This window comes from Canis lupus, chromosome 14 (assembly GCF_003254725.2).
Source record: "Canis lupus dingo isolate Sandy chromosome 14, ASM325472v2, whole genome shotgun sequence".
Taxonomy (NCBI): domain Eukaryota; kingdom Metazoa; phylum Chordata; class Mammalia; order Carnivora; family Canidae; genus Canis; species Canis lupus.
In genome coordinates this window covers 11,235,235-11,252,300 of record NC_064256.1, presented here as the reverse complement: position 1 = coordinate 11,252,300, position 17,066 = coordinate 11,235,235, and the positions used below count along the sequence as shown (strand labels likewise).

Here is a 17,066-nt window from a genome sequence, read left to right as displayed (position 1 = left end):
AGTACTTCTCAATATAAATATAGATTATGCTCAAGAGGGTTTGAAAGATGGCGGACGACGTGGACCAGCAACAAACTACCAACACCGTAGAAGAGCCCCTGGATCTCATCAGGCTCAGCCCGGATGAGCGAATTTATGTGAAAATGAGAAATGACCGAGAGCTTCAAGGCAGATTACATGCATATGATCAGCATTTAAATATGATATTGGGAGATGTGGAAGAAACTGTGACTACTATAGAAATTGATGAAGAAACATATGAAGAGATATATAAATCAACAAAACGGAATATTCCGATGCTTTTTGTCCGGGGAGATGGTGTTGTGCTAGTTGCTCCTCCATTAAGAGTTGGCTGAAACAAAGAATTTATCGTGTATGGAATATAGGAGATTTTGTATGATTGCCTCTTTAAATGTAGAAGACATCCAAAAGAGAAACCTGCGTTCATTTTGATATTAAGAAATGACCAAGGATTCTTCCACTCCTGAATTGAGTTGATTTGCAGATAACTCAAAAATTCTTAAGCTAGAGGGCATTTTAATTTTTTTCCAACTCTTTCAATAAATGTGATCACCAGGATGCAAAGAAAAAAAAAGATTATGCTCAAGTCAACTTGAGTACCTATTTTTTTTAAAGATTTTATTTATTTATTTGAGAGAGGGAGAGAGGGAGAGAGAGAGAGACAGAGCATGAGCAGAGAGGAGAGGGAGAAGCAGGTTCCCTGCTGAGGGGTATGGGGCTTGATCTCAGGACTCTGGGATCATGACCTAAGCTGACAGCAGACGCTTAACCTACTGAGCCACCTAGGTACCCCTAAAGTTTTAATACTGGTATAAACATAGAGTCAACATGTGGTTTTTAGATTTCTGCCTTTTTACACAGTAGGATTATCATTTTCTTCTCTCAGATAATCACACTAAAATATTTCTTTAAAGTATAATAGCGCATCAAGAAATCACATAAATAAGTTATATGAAAACCAACGAAAAATTAATCATAAAACTTAAAATCCTCAGGGGATACTATTATAGTTGTGGGAGCAAACATCCTGTTCTCATTTACCCTTTAATCAGCTCTGTTACCAGCATGTACGATTAGGTCCTCAAGACCTAAGTAAGCTTTGTTTTACTCATAAAATATAAGACACAAGTAATCTATATTTCAAGTTGACATTATTTTCCTATAGAAAAACATTTTTCCACTCCATCCATATGTTTTAAGTCTGGATTGCTATATTCACCATATTTAGAACCAAGATAAATGCAGAATATCCTTAGGCAAGCTTTACAAAGCCTCTTAGATATTAAGGCAAACAGCATTCCAAAGACAAGGCTATCTTCCTGAGATTAAAACAACTTTCAATGTCAATGGGCATGATGAGACAAAATGAACAATGTGTTAACACTAAAAGGACATGGCATTTGTCCTTCCAAGATGAAACCCATTAAAGTCATTTTTTAAAAAGCATGGCCCAGTTACAATGAAATGAAGGAAGTTAGCAAGTTGTTATGCGGGTGTTGCTGCACATATGATTTGCACATAATCAGAAATTCTAATCATAAGAGGCCGCGGGAGCATTGTAATTGCAGAAGAGGGAGGGCCACTGGGTGTCAAACTCTCAGGAGGGAAATGGAGATTTATCACCTTAGCGGTGAGGCAGGTGAATGATGGATGGGGTAGCTTACTGTCACTCCAGTGAATTTAGTGAGGAAGTGAAAGGCAGCCTTGGGGGAGGGGGGGTGTATGGAGAAAGAGCTGGGATTTATGAACTGAAATATGTATTATAATGGAGTGGATTTCAGGAATCCCAGTCTCACTTCAGCCACAGTTAGAGCATTATGGATGAGCTAAGCTCAGACAGGGTTGTAATGAGATATTTCAGGCCAGCTGAATGTGTGTTATCATCGTAAACCACACAGAACATATCTGCGGGCATTACAAATCCATGAAGGTGAAGACATAATTATACATTAAGTCTTTCTTTCTGTCATAGAGATATTTGCTAAAGAACATGTTAACCAAATTACATTTGTTGTCTTCTGCTTCCTGAGCCTGTGTACCATTATACTTAGTTATGCATGATGATTGATGTTTAGAGACAGTCACAGGGAAGAGCAAAAAGCCCCCAAGGGGAAAACTAAGAATAAGGAGCCTCCTGGCTTTGCTGCTCCCTTTCCTTGTCCTAAGTATTTCATAAGGTGAGCAAGGTGGATTAGCAACAGGTGAACTTCAAGGTCCTTCTTGTTCTAGGATTCCATGAAATGAAAAAAGGACTATGACTATTTCATGCCAAAACTACAAACTGACTCCAGACTTTTCATTGAAAACAAAATACCAAGTAGATTTATTGATTTTTGTTAAATTTGTTTATGTGTTTTTATGCAAGTATATACATGTCTATATGTAGACATGTATATCTACATGTCTGAGATAAAAATCACACTGTGTCTCTGTTTATGTTAAAAATATTTTATTGGGGCACCTGGGTGGCTCAGTCAGTTACGTGTCTGCCTTCAGCTCAGGTCATGATCTCAGCGTCCTGGGATCGGGCCCCATTTGGGGGTTCCTGCTCAGTGGGAAGTCTGCTTCTCCCCCTCTTGCCTCTCCCTCACTTGTGCTCTCTCTCTCTCTCTCTCTGTCAAATAAATAAATAAAATCTCTAAGAAAAGTAAAAAATAAAAATGTTTTATTACTCACCAAATAGGATGCCTATTATCAAAAAAACCCCAGAAAATAAGAAATGTTGGTGGGGAGAGAAATTGGAACCCTTGGGCACTGTAAATGATGCAGCTGCTGTGGACAATTGTATGACTATTCCTTAAAAAATTAAATATAGAATGACCACATGATCTAGCAATTCCTCTACTGGGTATACACCCAAAAAAAAATGCAAGCAGGGACTTAAATCAATATTTGTACATCCATGTTCATAGTAGCATTATTCATAATAGCCAAAAGGTAGACAAAACCCAAGTGTCCATTGATGGATGAACAGATAAACAAAATGTGGTGTATGCATGTGATGGGATATTACTCAATCTTAAAAAAGAAGGAAATTTAACACATACTACAACAGGGATGAACCTTGAAGACATTATATAAGTGAAAGAAATCATTCACAAAGGGACAAATATTGTATGATTCTACTTACATGAGGTACCTGGAGTAATCAAATTTTTAGAGACAGAAAAGAGAATGGGTGTTGTTGGAAGGAGGGAGAATGGGAAGTCAGTGTTTAATGAGGACAGAATTTCAGTTTGGGAAGATGAGAAATTTCTGGAGATGAATGGTGCTGATGGATACACAGCAATGTGAATGTACTTAATGCTACTGTACACATAAAAATAGTTAAAACAGTACATCTTAAGTTACATATATTTTACCACAATAAGAAATATTCTTTTTTTTTTAATAAGAAATATTCTAATGACAAAAAAGTAATTTGTATAGAAGTCCCAATTATTCTTTAGAAACTGAGTCATTTTAGTTAGCTTTCTGTTCTGACCAGATTTGGGGACAATTTCTGTTTCAATGTTTTTATTATAAGGGAAGTTGTTACCAGAAAGTGGGGGAAATAGATGGTTGGTAAGCAACAGCAGCAAATGCTCTCCATGCCATGACTCCAAAGCAGCATGCAGGGCTGAAGTAGGTGGAAAAGCTACAAAGACAGGTCAAGGAGTAAGGGTTGTCAGTCAACACAGGCAGAGAGGCTATGGAATTTAGAGGAAGATCAGGAGGGCTTTTGTAAATAACAAGTTTTAGTTTTCAAATCTCCTTCTCCAACCATAAAAGGTGGATTCATCAGATATTATTATTTTTGAATTGACTTCTGTCATCACATATCTATTTTCTTTCTGTTTACTAGTTTACATATTTTTGTTTCTCCCTCCGGATTATAAGATCTTTTAGAATACAATTGATGCTATTTTTATTCCCAACTTCCTTTTAATTCACGTTAAATATATTCTTGTTAATGAATGAATGAAGGAAGGGAAATGAAGCAATCAAGTTTGTTTGTCAATCAAGCAATTAGAACATATCTAAATGAATTATTTGAGCCACCTACTCAATTCAGGAAAAGACATTCAAGATATTTTTTTAATCTATAAATACAGAATAAAATATAAATTCTGGTGAGTTGGAGCTGCCACAAAATAACAGGATGTACTAAGAACAACACAGTAAGATAATAAAAATAATAATAGTTAACATTCATTTAGCATTTACAAATGCCAGACTCTATATTAAGCACTTTAATGGATTCTCTCTTTTTTTCTAAGATTTATTTATTTATTTGAGGGGGGCAGAGGGAGAGGATCTCAAATAGACTTCTCACTGAGCACAAAGTCTAACACAGGGCTCCATCTCATGACCCTGAGATTATGACCTGAGCTGAAACCAAGAATCAGACTCTCAATCAACTGAGCCACCCACGCATTCTCTTTTTAATCTTCACAGCAAATTTGGAAGTATGTATTTTTATTTTATAGGCAGAAGAATCCAAAGAGATATGGTTAAGTAATTTTTCCAAAGCCACATTCAAAATTATTAGGTTGATTATTTAAACCCAGAGAATTGAATCCAGATACTATAGAATTTTAAGATAAGTACATGTTTCTTAACTGGTGATGTCATGAAAAGCAGACCAGGAACACTTTGCACACTGTCAGGCTACCTAGCACATGTGACTACTTAATTCAAAATATGTGCTAACAATACAGTGATTGTTGGTGAGATCATGAATTTCACATCAATGGTCACAGATGATTGTGGAGGTTTTTTTTTTTTTTTAATTTTTAAAGGAGTGAACATTTTAGTTGTTTTCAGTACTGAAATATTTATTTATTTATTTATTTATTTATTTAGAAGTAGTCACTTAATCTTTGTCAGCATCTGCAAGCTTTTTGTGGATTGCAATGTGAACAGATACATATTTAAAATAAAATTGACAGGCCTGTTTTTGCAAAAAAAGAGCTAAAATATTTCCTTAAGGAAAAGATCAGTTAAAAGTAACTATTTTTTAATAAAATAAAAGTGATTTAACCATTTGGAGTGTGTTACTTAGCTATTAATGCCAAGGAATTCAGTATACACTAGTTCCCAGTATAAGTGCTCATTTGAACATATCTCTTACAAAGCATGGCTCTATGAGGTGTTCGTATAATGTAAATTCAGCCTTCCATTTGGCTTTTCAATATGCTAGATATACATGGTGTATAATAATGCCAACTGAATGTACATTCATTGGTAATTAGTATCTAGCCCATTTTATTCCTTTGCTTTAGTGCAAGACCACAAAGACCTAGCTTATAGCTTCATTCCTCCAAAGGCCACTTTGTTCCACATGAAGAAAATATTGTTGCAAAAGTCATTCTCTGCACCTCTTTCTTTCTTTCAAAGATTTTATTTATTTGACAGGGAGAGAGAGAGAGAGAGAGAGAATGAGAGAGCATGACCAGGGGTAGGGGCAGAGGGAGAAGTAGACTCCCCACCGAACGGGGAGCCTGAGGTGGGGCTCGATCCTGGGACCCTGGGATCATGACCTGAACCTGAAGGCAAATGTCCAACTGACCGAGCTGCCCAGGTACCTCCATTGTCTGTACCTTTAATCTTTCTAACTCTTATCTACATGTGTCATATTGAGTTGGACAAGACATTTTTTATTGTGGAAATACAGCACAACTAAATAGAGCAAAGACTACCACTCCATTCTCACCAGGTTACTCAAATTGCATGCCTTGATTTATTGGTAATATTTTTACTTAATTTTTGTATTTTTTAATAAAGTCAATTTAATCATTATATATATACATATGTATATATATATACATATATATATATATATATAAGATTTTATTTATTTATTCATAAGAGACACAAGAGAGAGAGGGAGGCAGAGACACAGGCAGAGAGAGAAGCAGGCTCTATGCAGGGAGCCTAATGTGGGATTCATTCTCGGGACTCCAGGATCATGCCCTGGGCCGAAGGCAGACATTCAACTGCTGAGCCACCCAGGCATCCCCCATCATTATATTTTATTTTAAAAGTTGTTTTAATAAAAGAAACATGCAGAAAAAAGAGTATACAATGATTATACATCTCAATAATTTATTATGAAGGGAATATTTCCATTTAATCACTCCCAAGGTAAGCACGATCTTACTTTCTAAGATTATGGTCTGTTTTTCCCCAGGCATCTGGCTGCTATACTCACATTTTTGTTGGTCTGTACCAGGGATAGAATTTGCTGCATCAAAAGGTAGGATTATATTTGATTTTAAAAGAACTCCAAACCACTTGTAAAACTGGTTATTTTATTTTCCATTTTTGTAGCAGTACCTGAGAGTTCCCATTACCTACATCTTTGCCAGCCTTCTTATAAGCAACATGGAGTTGTTTTATTTGTTGTGTTTGTCTGACAAATGTTTTCTTTTCATTAGAGCATTTCGTACATTTGTATTTCATAAATTGATGTTTTGTGATATAAATCTATAATATCACTATTTGCTTAATATATGTTCGACCTACCTCTTCCTCTCATTCATGAGTCCATCCAAAGCTATGCTCTGCTTTCGTGGCTTCTCAGTCACTTCTAGCTTTATCTGAGGCCCTGGAGAGAAAAGCAGTCCCAATTACAATTTTTATAAACATTCCACTGTATATGTTCATATATATATATATATATATTTTTTTTTTTAATTTTATTTGAGAGAGAAAGAGAGAGCACATGAGATTGCATGTGTGGTAAGGTGGGAACAGAAGGAGAGAATCTTAAGTAGACTCTGTGCTGAGCATAGAGTCTGATACAGGGCTCTATCTCATGACCCTGAGATCATACCTGAGCTGAAACCAAGAGTCTAACTCTTTACCAACTGAGCTACCGAGGTGCCCCTGCATATGTTCATATATTAGTGGCTTTTATGTGCTAGACATTTTTATAAACCTTATCTCATTTTCTCTTTAAAAAAATATTTGCAAGAGAAGAGGGAAGAAAAGAGGAGGGGTGGGGAGACAAGTCAGGTAATGTGACTGAGGCTAGACTGACAGATTTAGGAAGCTGGAGAGGGTATGGCTCAAGTTTACTTAATCTCAAAGTCCATACCATTTTCAGAGCATCACAGTGCCTTTTACAATAGCAGACTACTGACATTTGCTTTTTAAATAGGAAAGATTTAAAACATTTTATAATTCTACTTAACAAATGGCTGTATCTTTCTCTAAGAATATTTAAGTATAATTTTACAAACTTATATGTTTGGAAACCTATATGTCATATGACCCCCCCCCACACACACACACTCTTATGTGTATATATACCTATAATACATATAATTTAAAATGTGCTCTTCCTCCATTATTTATGTATATATTTGTATATGTGTTTATTTTTATGTATATATCTAAAATTTAGAATATATTTTCTTCTTTCTTTCCTTTAAAAAATTATAATCAAAGAAGTCAACAAGTTATAAATACCTACTTTGAACTACTTCTTTTTTTATTTACTTATTTTTAAGATTTTATTTATTTATTATTCACAAGAGACACAGAGAGAGAGAGGCAGAGACATAGGCAGAGGGAGAAGCAGGCTCCATGCAGGAAGCCCGATATGGGACTCTATCCTAGGACCCCAGGATCACATCCTGAGCCAAAGGGAGACGCTGAACTGCTGAGCCACCCAGGCGTTCCAGAACTACTTCTTAAATAAAAGACTTGTAATATAAAACTAAGGATTTTTAATATAAAACTAAGAAGATTTTGGGAAATCTAAAACTTCTAAATAATATTGACCTTATTTCTTAAAATACTTCTGTTTTTTCCTTCTTGGCAAATGTTAACAGAAATTAAATGATTTACATGATTTGCAATATATGATGCTGCTAAACTGCAATATCTGAAAAGTGTTAACACAAAAAAAATTACACGTATTAATTTTGGCCAGAGTAACCTCAATCATTTTAAACATTAAAATAGCCAGTTACTATTGATACTTCTCGTTTTTAAATGTTAGCATTATACCTTTACTTATTTTTTTAAATGTTTAAAATAGTCCTAAGAACAGTCGTATTCCAATATCATTGTTTGCTTCCCATATTGAAAACCTTACTTTTGCCAGTGAGCTAGCTGACTACCATTACAAACTTAAGGTGAAATATTTCAGATTTTGTTTTTTCTTGTTGAGTGTAAGCACCCATTGGCTATTAGAAGTCACCAGGACATTTTTAGAGAATCACGTCTGTCCATGGTCCAGGAAAGTAACACATAAAACATCAACATCAGAAAGGCACGGGAGAAGTGTGTGTTCTTCCTTGGTCTGATGCTGAACCAGAATTCTCTGAGGGTTGCATTGAGAGACTCCCTTTCCTTTCTCTCCCTCCCTGTATACTGCCTAGTATGCTAGTGTGCCCTTCGGTTCTTGCTCTCAATTTCTTTCCTCCAAGATTTCCTCTGCCAGGATTGTTACTGTTTGTAAGAAACATCCAGAAGAGTTGGGCTGGGCTTTACCATTTCAAAGGATTTCCAGGTCAATGCTTTTCCTGTGATTTTAAAAGATGCAAACTCAATTTTACTATGGTGTTTAATGAACCTGTGATAAATATGAAAAATTCTATGTTTGAATTTAATGTAGGACCTGGATTCTTCATATTAAGGAATGATCGAGACATTAGGTCAGCTTTTCTTTGGAAAAGAAGTTATGCACAAGCAAAAAATATAGACAGGAGGAAAAAATAATTATTTTGTGCCCATTTTGTGCTAGCTACTACACACACCTTACCTTATTTAATACTTACTAACAATCTTAAGGTAATGACTATCACCTCTGTTTTGCAGAGGAATAAGCGGTAATATTATTTATAGGCAGTGTACAAATAAGGAGTTCAGGATCAAGCTCAGGTAAGCCTGCTTCCAAAGCCCCTGCTCCTTTCACAAAAATATCTGCCTTGCCAGACTTATAACTAATGCTGATGTTTGTTAATAATCAGACAAATAATACAATAAATCTATGCAGGGAATTCTTTTCTAACCTATTTGTCTCCATGCATGGGAAACAGGAAGTCATAATGGTGGATAAGAGCACAATTTTGGATGTCAGCAAGCATAGATTTCAATCTTGACTCTAATACTGATTAATTACTTTACCTCTAATATCTATTAGATATTAAAGTAGCCTCTGTGAGGCTCTGTTTTCTCATGTGTAAAATGGGAATAATAACAGCATCTAGATCATAAGGTTGTTATAAATAAGATAATGAAAATTAAGTGCTTAACACTGCATTACATATAATAAGAGTGCAAAAACATTGCTATAATTATATTATCTGTTGTGAACTTTAACACATGTAAAAACAATTTAGAACAATTTGCTTTATTAGTAGCAAAAAAAAGATTAAGTTCTGATTTACCACTGTGCTATACCTAAAAAGTGTAACTGTGATGGGCTGGGACTCAGCAATACAGACATTTACCATCATTTAGAAACATAAGTAAAAATAAAAAAATCTAAAATAAAAAAATCTAAAATAAAAACGTAAGTAATCCCTAAATTGGGAATAAAAGCGTCAGTACAAGCACAAGTGCATTTGCTTGTCATTAATGGACATTAGACTGACAAAGTAACTAAAGAATTGAAATGTCCGTTTCTTCAATTCTTTGTTTGAATATTCCTCTGGATCTAGTAAAGATTACAAACCATGGCTATCAATTGTAAATCCTCCTTAATGAAATCCAGGAGCTTACATGAGACTTTGAACCACTTGCAATTGTTTGGTTTAGAGCTTTCTGCAAACCAATGGTGCAGGAGGATTCCCCGCAACATAACAGCTACAGAAATGAACTATCAATAAATAACTTGTAGCTGTAAGGAACAAAGGGACTTATCCAGTTTAGCATTTTATTTCAGCTCAACAGCTATACAATTTGAAACTGGTGTCACTAAGGTTGAGTTTATAGGTTGTCATGACCACAGTTCCAAGCGCTGAGAGTTTTTTAGCACCTCATGGTATCACAGCAGGGGTAATTTTCTTATCATTAATTTTAATTTCTTTCTCTATCTCTTTCTCTTTGGCCTACTTTGCATAGTGACCTACAGAACATATCACCCTCTTATTCTTATCTAGGTCACAAACGGGAACAGGGAGAGATGTTATACTGCATTTAGTCTGTAGAAAAGAAGATTTTGTAATCTTTGGAAGGCATTGAAAGTCTAGTGTATCCAATTTGGTTCCACAATGAATATCTATCATTTTATCTCTAAAATAAACCATTTAAGTAAAATATATTATGTGTGAATGCTTACTCCCGCTCCCCATGTGATATAAGTCTAGTGGGAATATTTTTTTATAGTGTAACAAAATATTTTTGATTTTTTTCAGAAATGGCTTACATAGTAATTTGTGTCTAGTTTACATTTGTCATTCATCCACAGAAGAACCTGTGACTTATAAAAGCCATCACTGTGTCTTATTTTGTTCCCATGAGGGGCAATATTTAAAAATGAGCTGGACTGGGTTTCAATAAAACTTTATTTATGGGCTCTGAAATTTGATATCATATACTTTTTATGGTTCACAAAATATTCTTTATTTTTCCAAACATTTCAAAATGAAAAAACTTCTTATCTCATTTACCACACAAAAACGGTGGTGGGCTGGATTTGGCACATGGGCTGGCTCTAATGTGCTTACTCTTGCACAAGATGATTAAATTAAAAATGGGCATACTGTGCTCTTGATTTATAGAAACAAAGTGCACATCTATGAATATTTGTCTTACTTGTGCAAAGATAACCTGGCCATTCACTGAAAAGAGCATTCCCAAACTCTTCCACTAAAGTAGTGCAATAGGCTAATGCCTTCTTGACAAAGTAATAATCCTTTCACAAATAGAGCTAAATCAATTTTTTTTGTAAGTTACATAGATTTTATCTGATAGGAAAGAATCTATATTTATGGTCTATCTTCTCTAGGGATACCAATGTATAATTTGTTTTGGTTACAAAGACAAACTCATATTCTTGTATCATTAATAATATCAAATTCATTCATTAGTCTAAACCATACTATTATGCTTATGTAACAAATAACTATAAGAATAGATTTGCTTAATAGAAAACAAATATGTTGCAGGATATGTGAATGTTTGTTAAAGGAGCTAACTACCACCTTTAATTTTGGGGGTGTCAAGGAAGCTCACTTTTGTAAGTAACCAAATAATTGTTTTTTCTAAAGTCAATGATCATGGCAATAAAGTATAAGTAGAACCCTAACTTCATTTCTTAATCTCTTTAGGCCTCAGTTTCTTCAAGGATTAAAAAACAACATTGTTTTAGGGCACCTGGGTGGCTCAATCAGCCAAGCCTCTGACTTCAGCTCAGGTCCTGATCTCATGGTCCTGGGATCAAACCCAGGTCTGGCTCCACATTCAGTGTAGAGTCTGTTTGTCCCTTTGCCCCTCTCCCTGCTCATGTTCTTGTTCTCTCTCTATATCTCTCAAATAAATAAATAAAATCTTTAAAAAAACCAACAGTGTCTTTTCATGGTTTTATGTAAGTCCTTTGTAAATGGTGACTTGCTTTAAACATACAAAAAATTATTACTTTAACTATTTCAAAGTTCAAAAATTGTGAATACATATATATGTATATATGTATAATTTTTAAGTAAAAATATTGAATTTATTCAAAAGTTGGAATTAGATATTAGAAATAGGAACTTATTTGAATGTGACGTATGTGTATTTGTGGGGATAGGACATAAGATAGATGTGTATATATATGTAAGAGCTTAAATTTACATTTTAAACATATAGTTTCAATGAATTTGCCAACAGGTCTCTTAAACCTAACCTCCTTCCCCAGAAAAAGTTATATGAAGTTGTGCTGGGGAATATGACCCAGTTTTTCAAATTAGCATTCATGAAGTTTGATAGTTGAGTCTTTGCAGAACATATTGAAAATGTAGCTCTAATTGTTTACAACCCCTTCCACTCCTATGTTTTTTAATTATCAGCATTTAGAAAGCCCCGAGGATGCATTTATGTGAATAAAGAGAACCTACAATCACATGGTGAGGTGACTGCTTTTTCTTTATTCTGAAGATTTACTGTCACAAAAACAAGTTTATATTTTGTTGCTGATTTAAGTTTTAAAAATTAACGAATATTCATTTTTAAAAAGTAGAAACACTGAAAGGTATAAAGAAGACAAAAATTCACACATTGTCCCACTTTTCCAAATAAAATCACACTTAATATTTTGGTGAATTTTAGATTCATTTACATTTAAATTATTGAAATTAAAATTTACATAAAATTTGCATGCCAATGCTTTTAACTTAATATTATGCCATAATTGCTTTCCTAGTGTTGTCATATAGGATGCAAAGGCATCATTGTAGCAGTCAGGGCTTGATCAAAAGATAAAAGAAGGGATTTTATTATAAGGATTTGATCTTATGCAGCTGCGAAGGCAGGATAAACAGTCTATGTGAAGCTGTCCTTTGGTGCAAGAGCCTGAAGTTAGCAGGGCAGGCCATCTAGGGAGAAGGAGAGCCAGAAAGTAGAGGAGTCTAATACTCTAGGAACCCAGCAGGGTGATCTGGGACTGATAAAACTGGACTGGAACTGAGACTGGCTTCTCACAGCCTCCAAACCTCCAGCTTTGATGATGGAGAGAACCTGCAAAGAGTAGCAGGCATCCTCCCTCAACTGGAAAACACACACGTGGCCCCCAGCTGGGGATGGTGCTGAAGGAGCATCTTGGGGAGCTGAAGGAGCTACAGCCTGGCTGCTAACCCACCCAACAATGACAAGCAGGATCTGCAACAGGAAGGGGTACTCCTCATGGCACTTCTCCATGAGAAAAGATACAGATGCCCAGCTTTACTTCACTTGCCAAATCTCACTGGAAATGGCCCATTCTAGCATTCCTAATTCAGAACTGTGCAGAAAAGGGAAATACATATCCTGCTTAAGTGAGGACAGTACAAATCTACCACAATCATTTTCATTTTATTGCCTATACAATAGTTCACGAAGTGGGCATACTATAATTAGTACCACAATGTGCAATGATTGAATATTTGGGAACTCTGAGGTGCCTAATAGTATTTATATATACTTTATTGTTTTGTGCATTGTCTCAATGGGTCATGGTAGTTGGCATTTGTTAGTTGTCAAAATTTACTGATTCTTCTGCTGTTTAACCCATCTAATACCTTCCTTCTGGTTTTAGCTTAGGTGTGAAGATCAAGAAGTCTGTCCTGATTTTATAAAACTTGTTTATGGTCCTCACGGTACTAGCATAATACTCTATCCTGGCTCTACTACAGAGTCCTTATTTTTCAGTGTGATTGCATAAGCACCTGTGTCTCTCACTAGATTCTAAATTACTTGAGGGCAGACAAAGTATCTCACTGTTGGATCTCCAGTTTTTAGAAATAGGTAAGCAATCAGTGCTTTTGAATTTATGAAATCAAACTGTTAGCTAAACCAAGAAGATATATTCTTTTTTTCTATTTGTTTTCCTTATTTTAAAATATACTCTGGGAAGCCCGGGTGGCTCAGTGGTTTAGTGCCGCCTTCAGCCCAGGACATGATCCTGGAGACCGGGGAATGAGTCCCACATCAGGCTCCCTGCATGGAGCTTGCTTCTCCCTTTGCCTGTGTCTCTACCTCTCTCTCTCTCTCTGTCTCTGTCTCTCATGAATAAATAAATAAAATCTTTTAAAAAATAAAATATTTTATTTTCACTGATTTATTTATCTGAGTTTTCTTCAGAAAAATGAAGACCAGCTTTCCTCTGGCCTCGTTTCACTACCAAATAACAATGCTTTGAGATTTTCTGTTTTGGATTCATTATTAATCTTTTTAGCTCTAATTTAATTTAATTAAAAACTTTAAAAAATTGGATTATAGTTGATACACAATGTTACATTAATTTCTGGTGTACAACAGTGATTTAACAACTCTATATGCTATGCTATGCTCGCTGCAAGTGTAGCTACCATCTGTCACTATACAATGCTGTTATAATACTGTTGACTGTATTCCCTATACTGTATGTCTCATTTCTGTGACATGGATCAACTATTGTCAAAGTTAATAAGCAATAGCTAAAAAAAAAAAAAAAAAAAAAAAAGCAGCAGCTATGTACCATACTTCTACTAAGTATATAGTGAAGAAACTCCAGTTATTCATTGCTGTTCTTTCGTCAAATATTCACGTGAACGAAATATTAATCCTGATATTCATGCCATTGTCTCTGATTCATCTATTATTCAGAGTGCTTCTACAAATAATAGCTTCAATTTGAAGATCAGAGGAGAGACTTTGAATGAAAGACAAACTCAGGAAAATGTAATGTCTGAATATTTTATTTTCTGTTACTACTGTCAGTATACTTAAAAGGTTCATTTTTGTGCTATTCTAAACATAATGAATTATTGGAGTCCTATTTAGGTTAATGAGTTGGGAGTGCTGGAAAGGTAGTAGGCTTATCTCCAAAATTTGATGGCTATACCTAGTATAATACTTTCTATGATACGTTTTTTTTTTTTTTGCATATTTTGGCTTTTTGGTAAGTCTAAAGTAATTAATTATAAAATAGTTACCATGTTTTTAAAAACATTTTGTTACCAATAACTCATTCTTTTCATCATTTGATGATATCTTTGGGTTTGAGATAAATAGCTATAATTCCAAGTGCTCTCTTCTGTTAGATTTGCTCTCCGTAGCTGATCTTTGCTGTGTTCTCCATCTCTGACAGATTTCAATATTACTTATTTCTGTCAAACCAGCTGCCCCAAGATGGCAGCCAGGAGATGATTACACACTGGCAATGATGAGGTGAGCTACAGTGGGAAGTGTCAGTTGTGCCTGAAGATATGTATGGTGTTTTAGTTCATTCTTTCTCAAATCTTGGATCTTTGTATTTTAAGGAACATTTTTCAGTGACTGCCTTGGCAATTATCCCTGAATAAACAACTGAACTCACTGAATTATTGAATCATACTCTGAGCTTTTTGTAAATTCAGTTATATTACTTTCAGGTGTACAATATAGTGATTCAAAAATTCCGTACATCATCTGGTGCTCATCAAAACAAGTGAACTACTTAATCCCTATCCCTTATTTCCCCATCCCTCTTTCACGGACCCACTCTGTTAACCATCAGTTTTGTTCTCCATAATACAAGTTTGTTTCTTGGTTTGTCTCTCTTTTTTTTCCCTTTTGCTCATTTGTTTTCTTAAATTCCACATATGAGTGAAATCATATGGTATTTGTTTTCCTCTATTTTACTTAGCATAATACTCTCTGGTTCCGTCCATGTTCTTACAAATGGCATCTTTGCCAACACTTGTTGTTTCTTGTGTTTTTTATTTTAGCCGTTCTGATTGGTGTCAGGTGATGTCTCATTGTAATTTTGATTTGCATTTCCCTAACGGTGACTGATGTTGAGCATCCTTTCATATGTCTGTTGGCCATCTGTAGGTCTTCTTTGGAGAACCATCTGTTCATGTCTTCTGCTCATTTTTAATTGAGTTATTTGTTTTTTGGGTATTGAGTTGTATCAATTCTTTATATATTTTGGATACTAACCCTTTATTGGATATATTAGTTACAAATATCTTCTCCCATTTAGATTTACTTCTTAGTTTTGTTGTTTCCTTTGCTCTGCAGAAGCTTTTTACTTTGATTTAATCCCAATAGTTTATTTTTGCTTTTATTTCCCTTGCCTTAGGAAACATCTAGAAAAATATTGCTATGGCCGATGTCAGAGAAATTACTACCTGTGATCTCTTCTAGATTTTTATGGTTTCTAGTCATTGCATTTAGGTCTTTAATCCATTTTGAATTTATTTTTGTTTGTGGTATAAGAAAATGGTCGTTTCCTTCTTTTGCATGTAGCTGACCAGTTTTCCCAACACCATTTGTTGAACAAACTTTCCCATTGGATATTCTTTCCTATTTCTTTGAAGTTTAATTGATCATATAATTGTGGGTTTATGTCTTAGTTTTCTGTTCTGTTCCATTGATCTATGTGTCTCTTTTTGTGCCAGTACTATACTATTTTGATTGCTGCAGGTTTGTAATGTAACTTGAATTCTGTAATTGTCCTACCTCCAGCTTTGCTTTGCTTTTCCAAATTGTTTTGACCATTTAGGGTCTTTTGCAGTTCCATATAAGTTTTAGGATTTGTTCTAGTTCTGTGAAAATGCTGTTGGTATTTTGATAGGGATTGCATTAAATCTAGAGATTGCTTTGGGTACTATAAACATTTTAACAATATTTGTTCTTCCAATCCATGAACAGGGAGTGTCTTTCCATTTCCTTTGTGTTGTCTTCAATTTTTTTATCAATGTTTTATAGTTTTCAGAGTATAGGTCTTTCACCTCTTTAGTTAGGTTTATTCCTAGTTATCTTATTATTTTTGGTGCAATTTTAAATGGGATTATTTTCTTAATTTCTCTTTCTGCTGCTTCATTATTAGTATATGGACATGCAACTGATGTTGGCACATTGATTTTCTATCCTGCAACTTTACTGAATTATCAGTTCTAGTGGTTTTTTGAATACCCTCAGATTTTTTTAATAGTATCCATACATACTATGTTGTTTTACTGATTGGAATTAAGTGAAAAGTTATATATGAGAAATATTACTACTTGGATTATACAATTTTGAAATATTATCTTTGTCACTTTTGGATTCCTGGATGTATTTGTGCTTAAACTTATTCAAAAATTATTTTCTCTAGTGATAAGAGAGATTATAATTCAATGAACTAATTTTATTCTTCCTGTGTGATTTCAATTTCTTCTTCATAGACTAAAGTGGACCTGTTAGATTCATTTCATTTCATTGTATGGAATACCTTTCACCTGACCCGTACCTTCAAGTAGTAATAAATATTCAGTTCTCAAAAGCTGAACAACTGATTTGCAATGTGAAAAAGGACAGGGAAGAAAGAGTTGAAGTGGCTGAGGATTGTTGCTATTTCAGAATCAAGCATTTTCATCTACAGATCCATACCTTACTTCTTAATCCTAATGCATAGAGCAATGCCA

The 17,066-nt window shown here is 34.7% G+C and overlaps 1 protein-coding gene, 1 long non-coding RNA gene and 1 pseudogene across 2 annotated transcripts in view; 2 read left to right on the top strand and 1 right to left on the bottom strand.

Annotated features, from left to right (window-relative positions):
* Positions 1–17,066, top strand: part of LOC112675023 (60S ribosomal protein L31-like) — a 106,018-nt pseudogene that overhangs the window by 71,388 nt on the left and 17,564 nt on the right.
* LOC112675022 (U6 snRNA-associated Sm-like protein LSm3) lies at positions 39–579 on the top strand. Its single transcript, XM_035698335.2, has one exon. It carries the CDS (start codon positions 48–50, stop codon positions 354–356), a length of 309 nt encoding a protein of 102 aa, XP_035554228.1. The 5' UTR covers positions 39–47; the 3' UTR covers positions 357–579.
* The window catches only part of LOC112675026 (uncharacterized), a 331,068-nt gene continuing 320,561 nt past the window's right edge, over positions 6,560–17,066 (bottom strand). The window contains exon 9 of the long non-coding RNA XR_004804521.2: positions 6,560–6,610. This is a non-coding gene — a long non-coding RNA (uncharacterized LOC112675026). The remainder of the gene's footprint in view (positions 6,611–17,066) is intronic.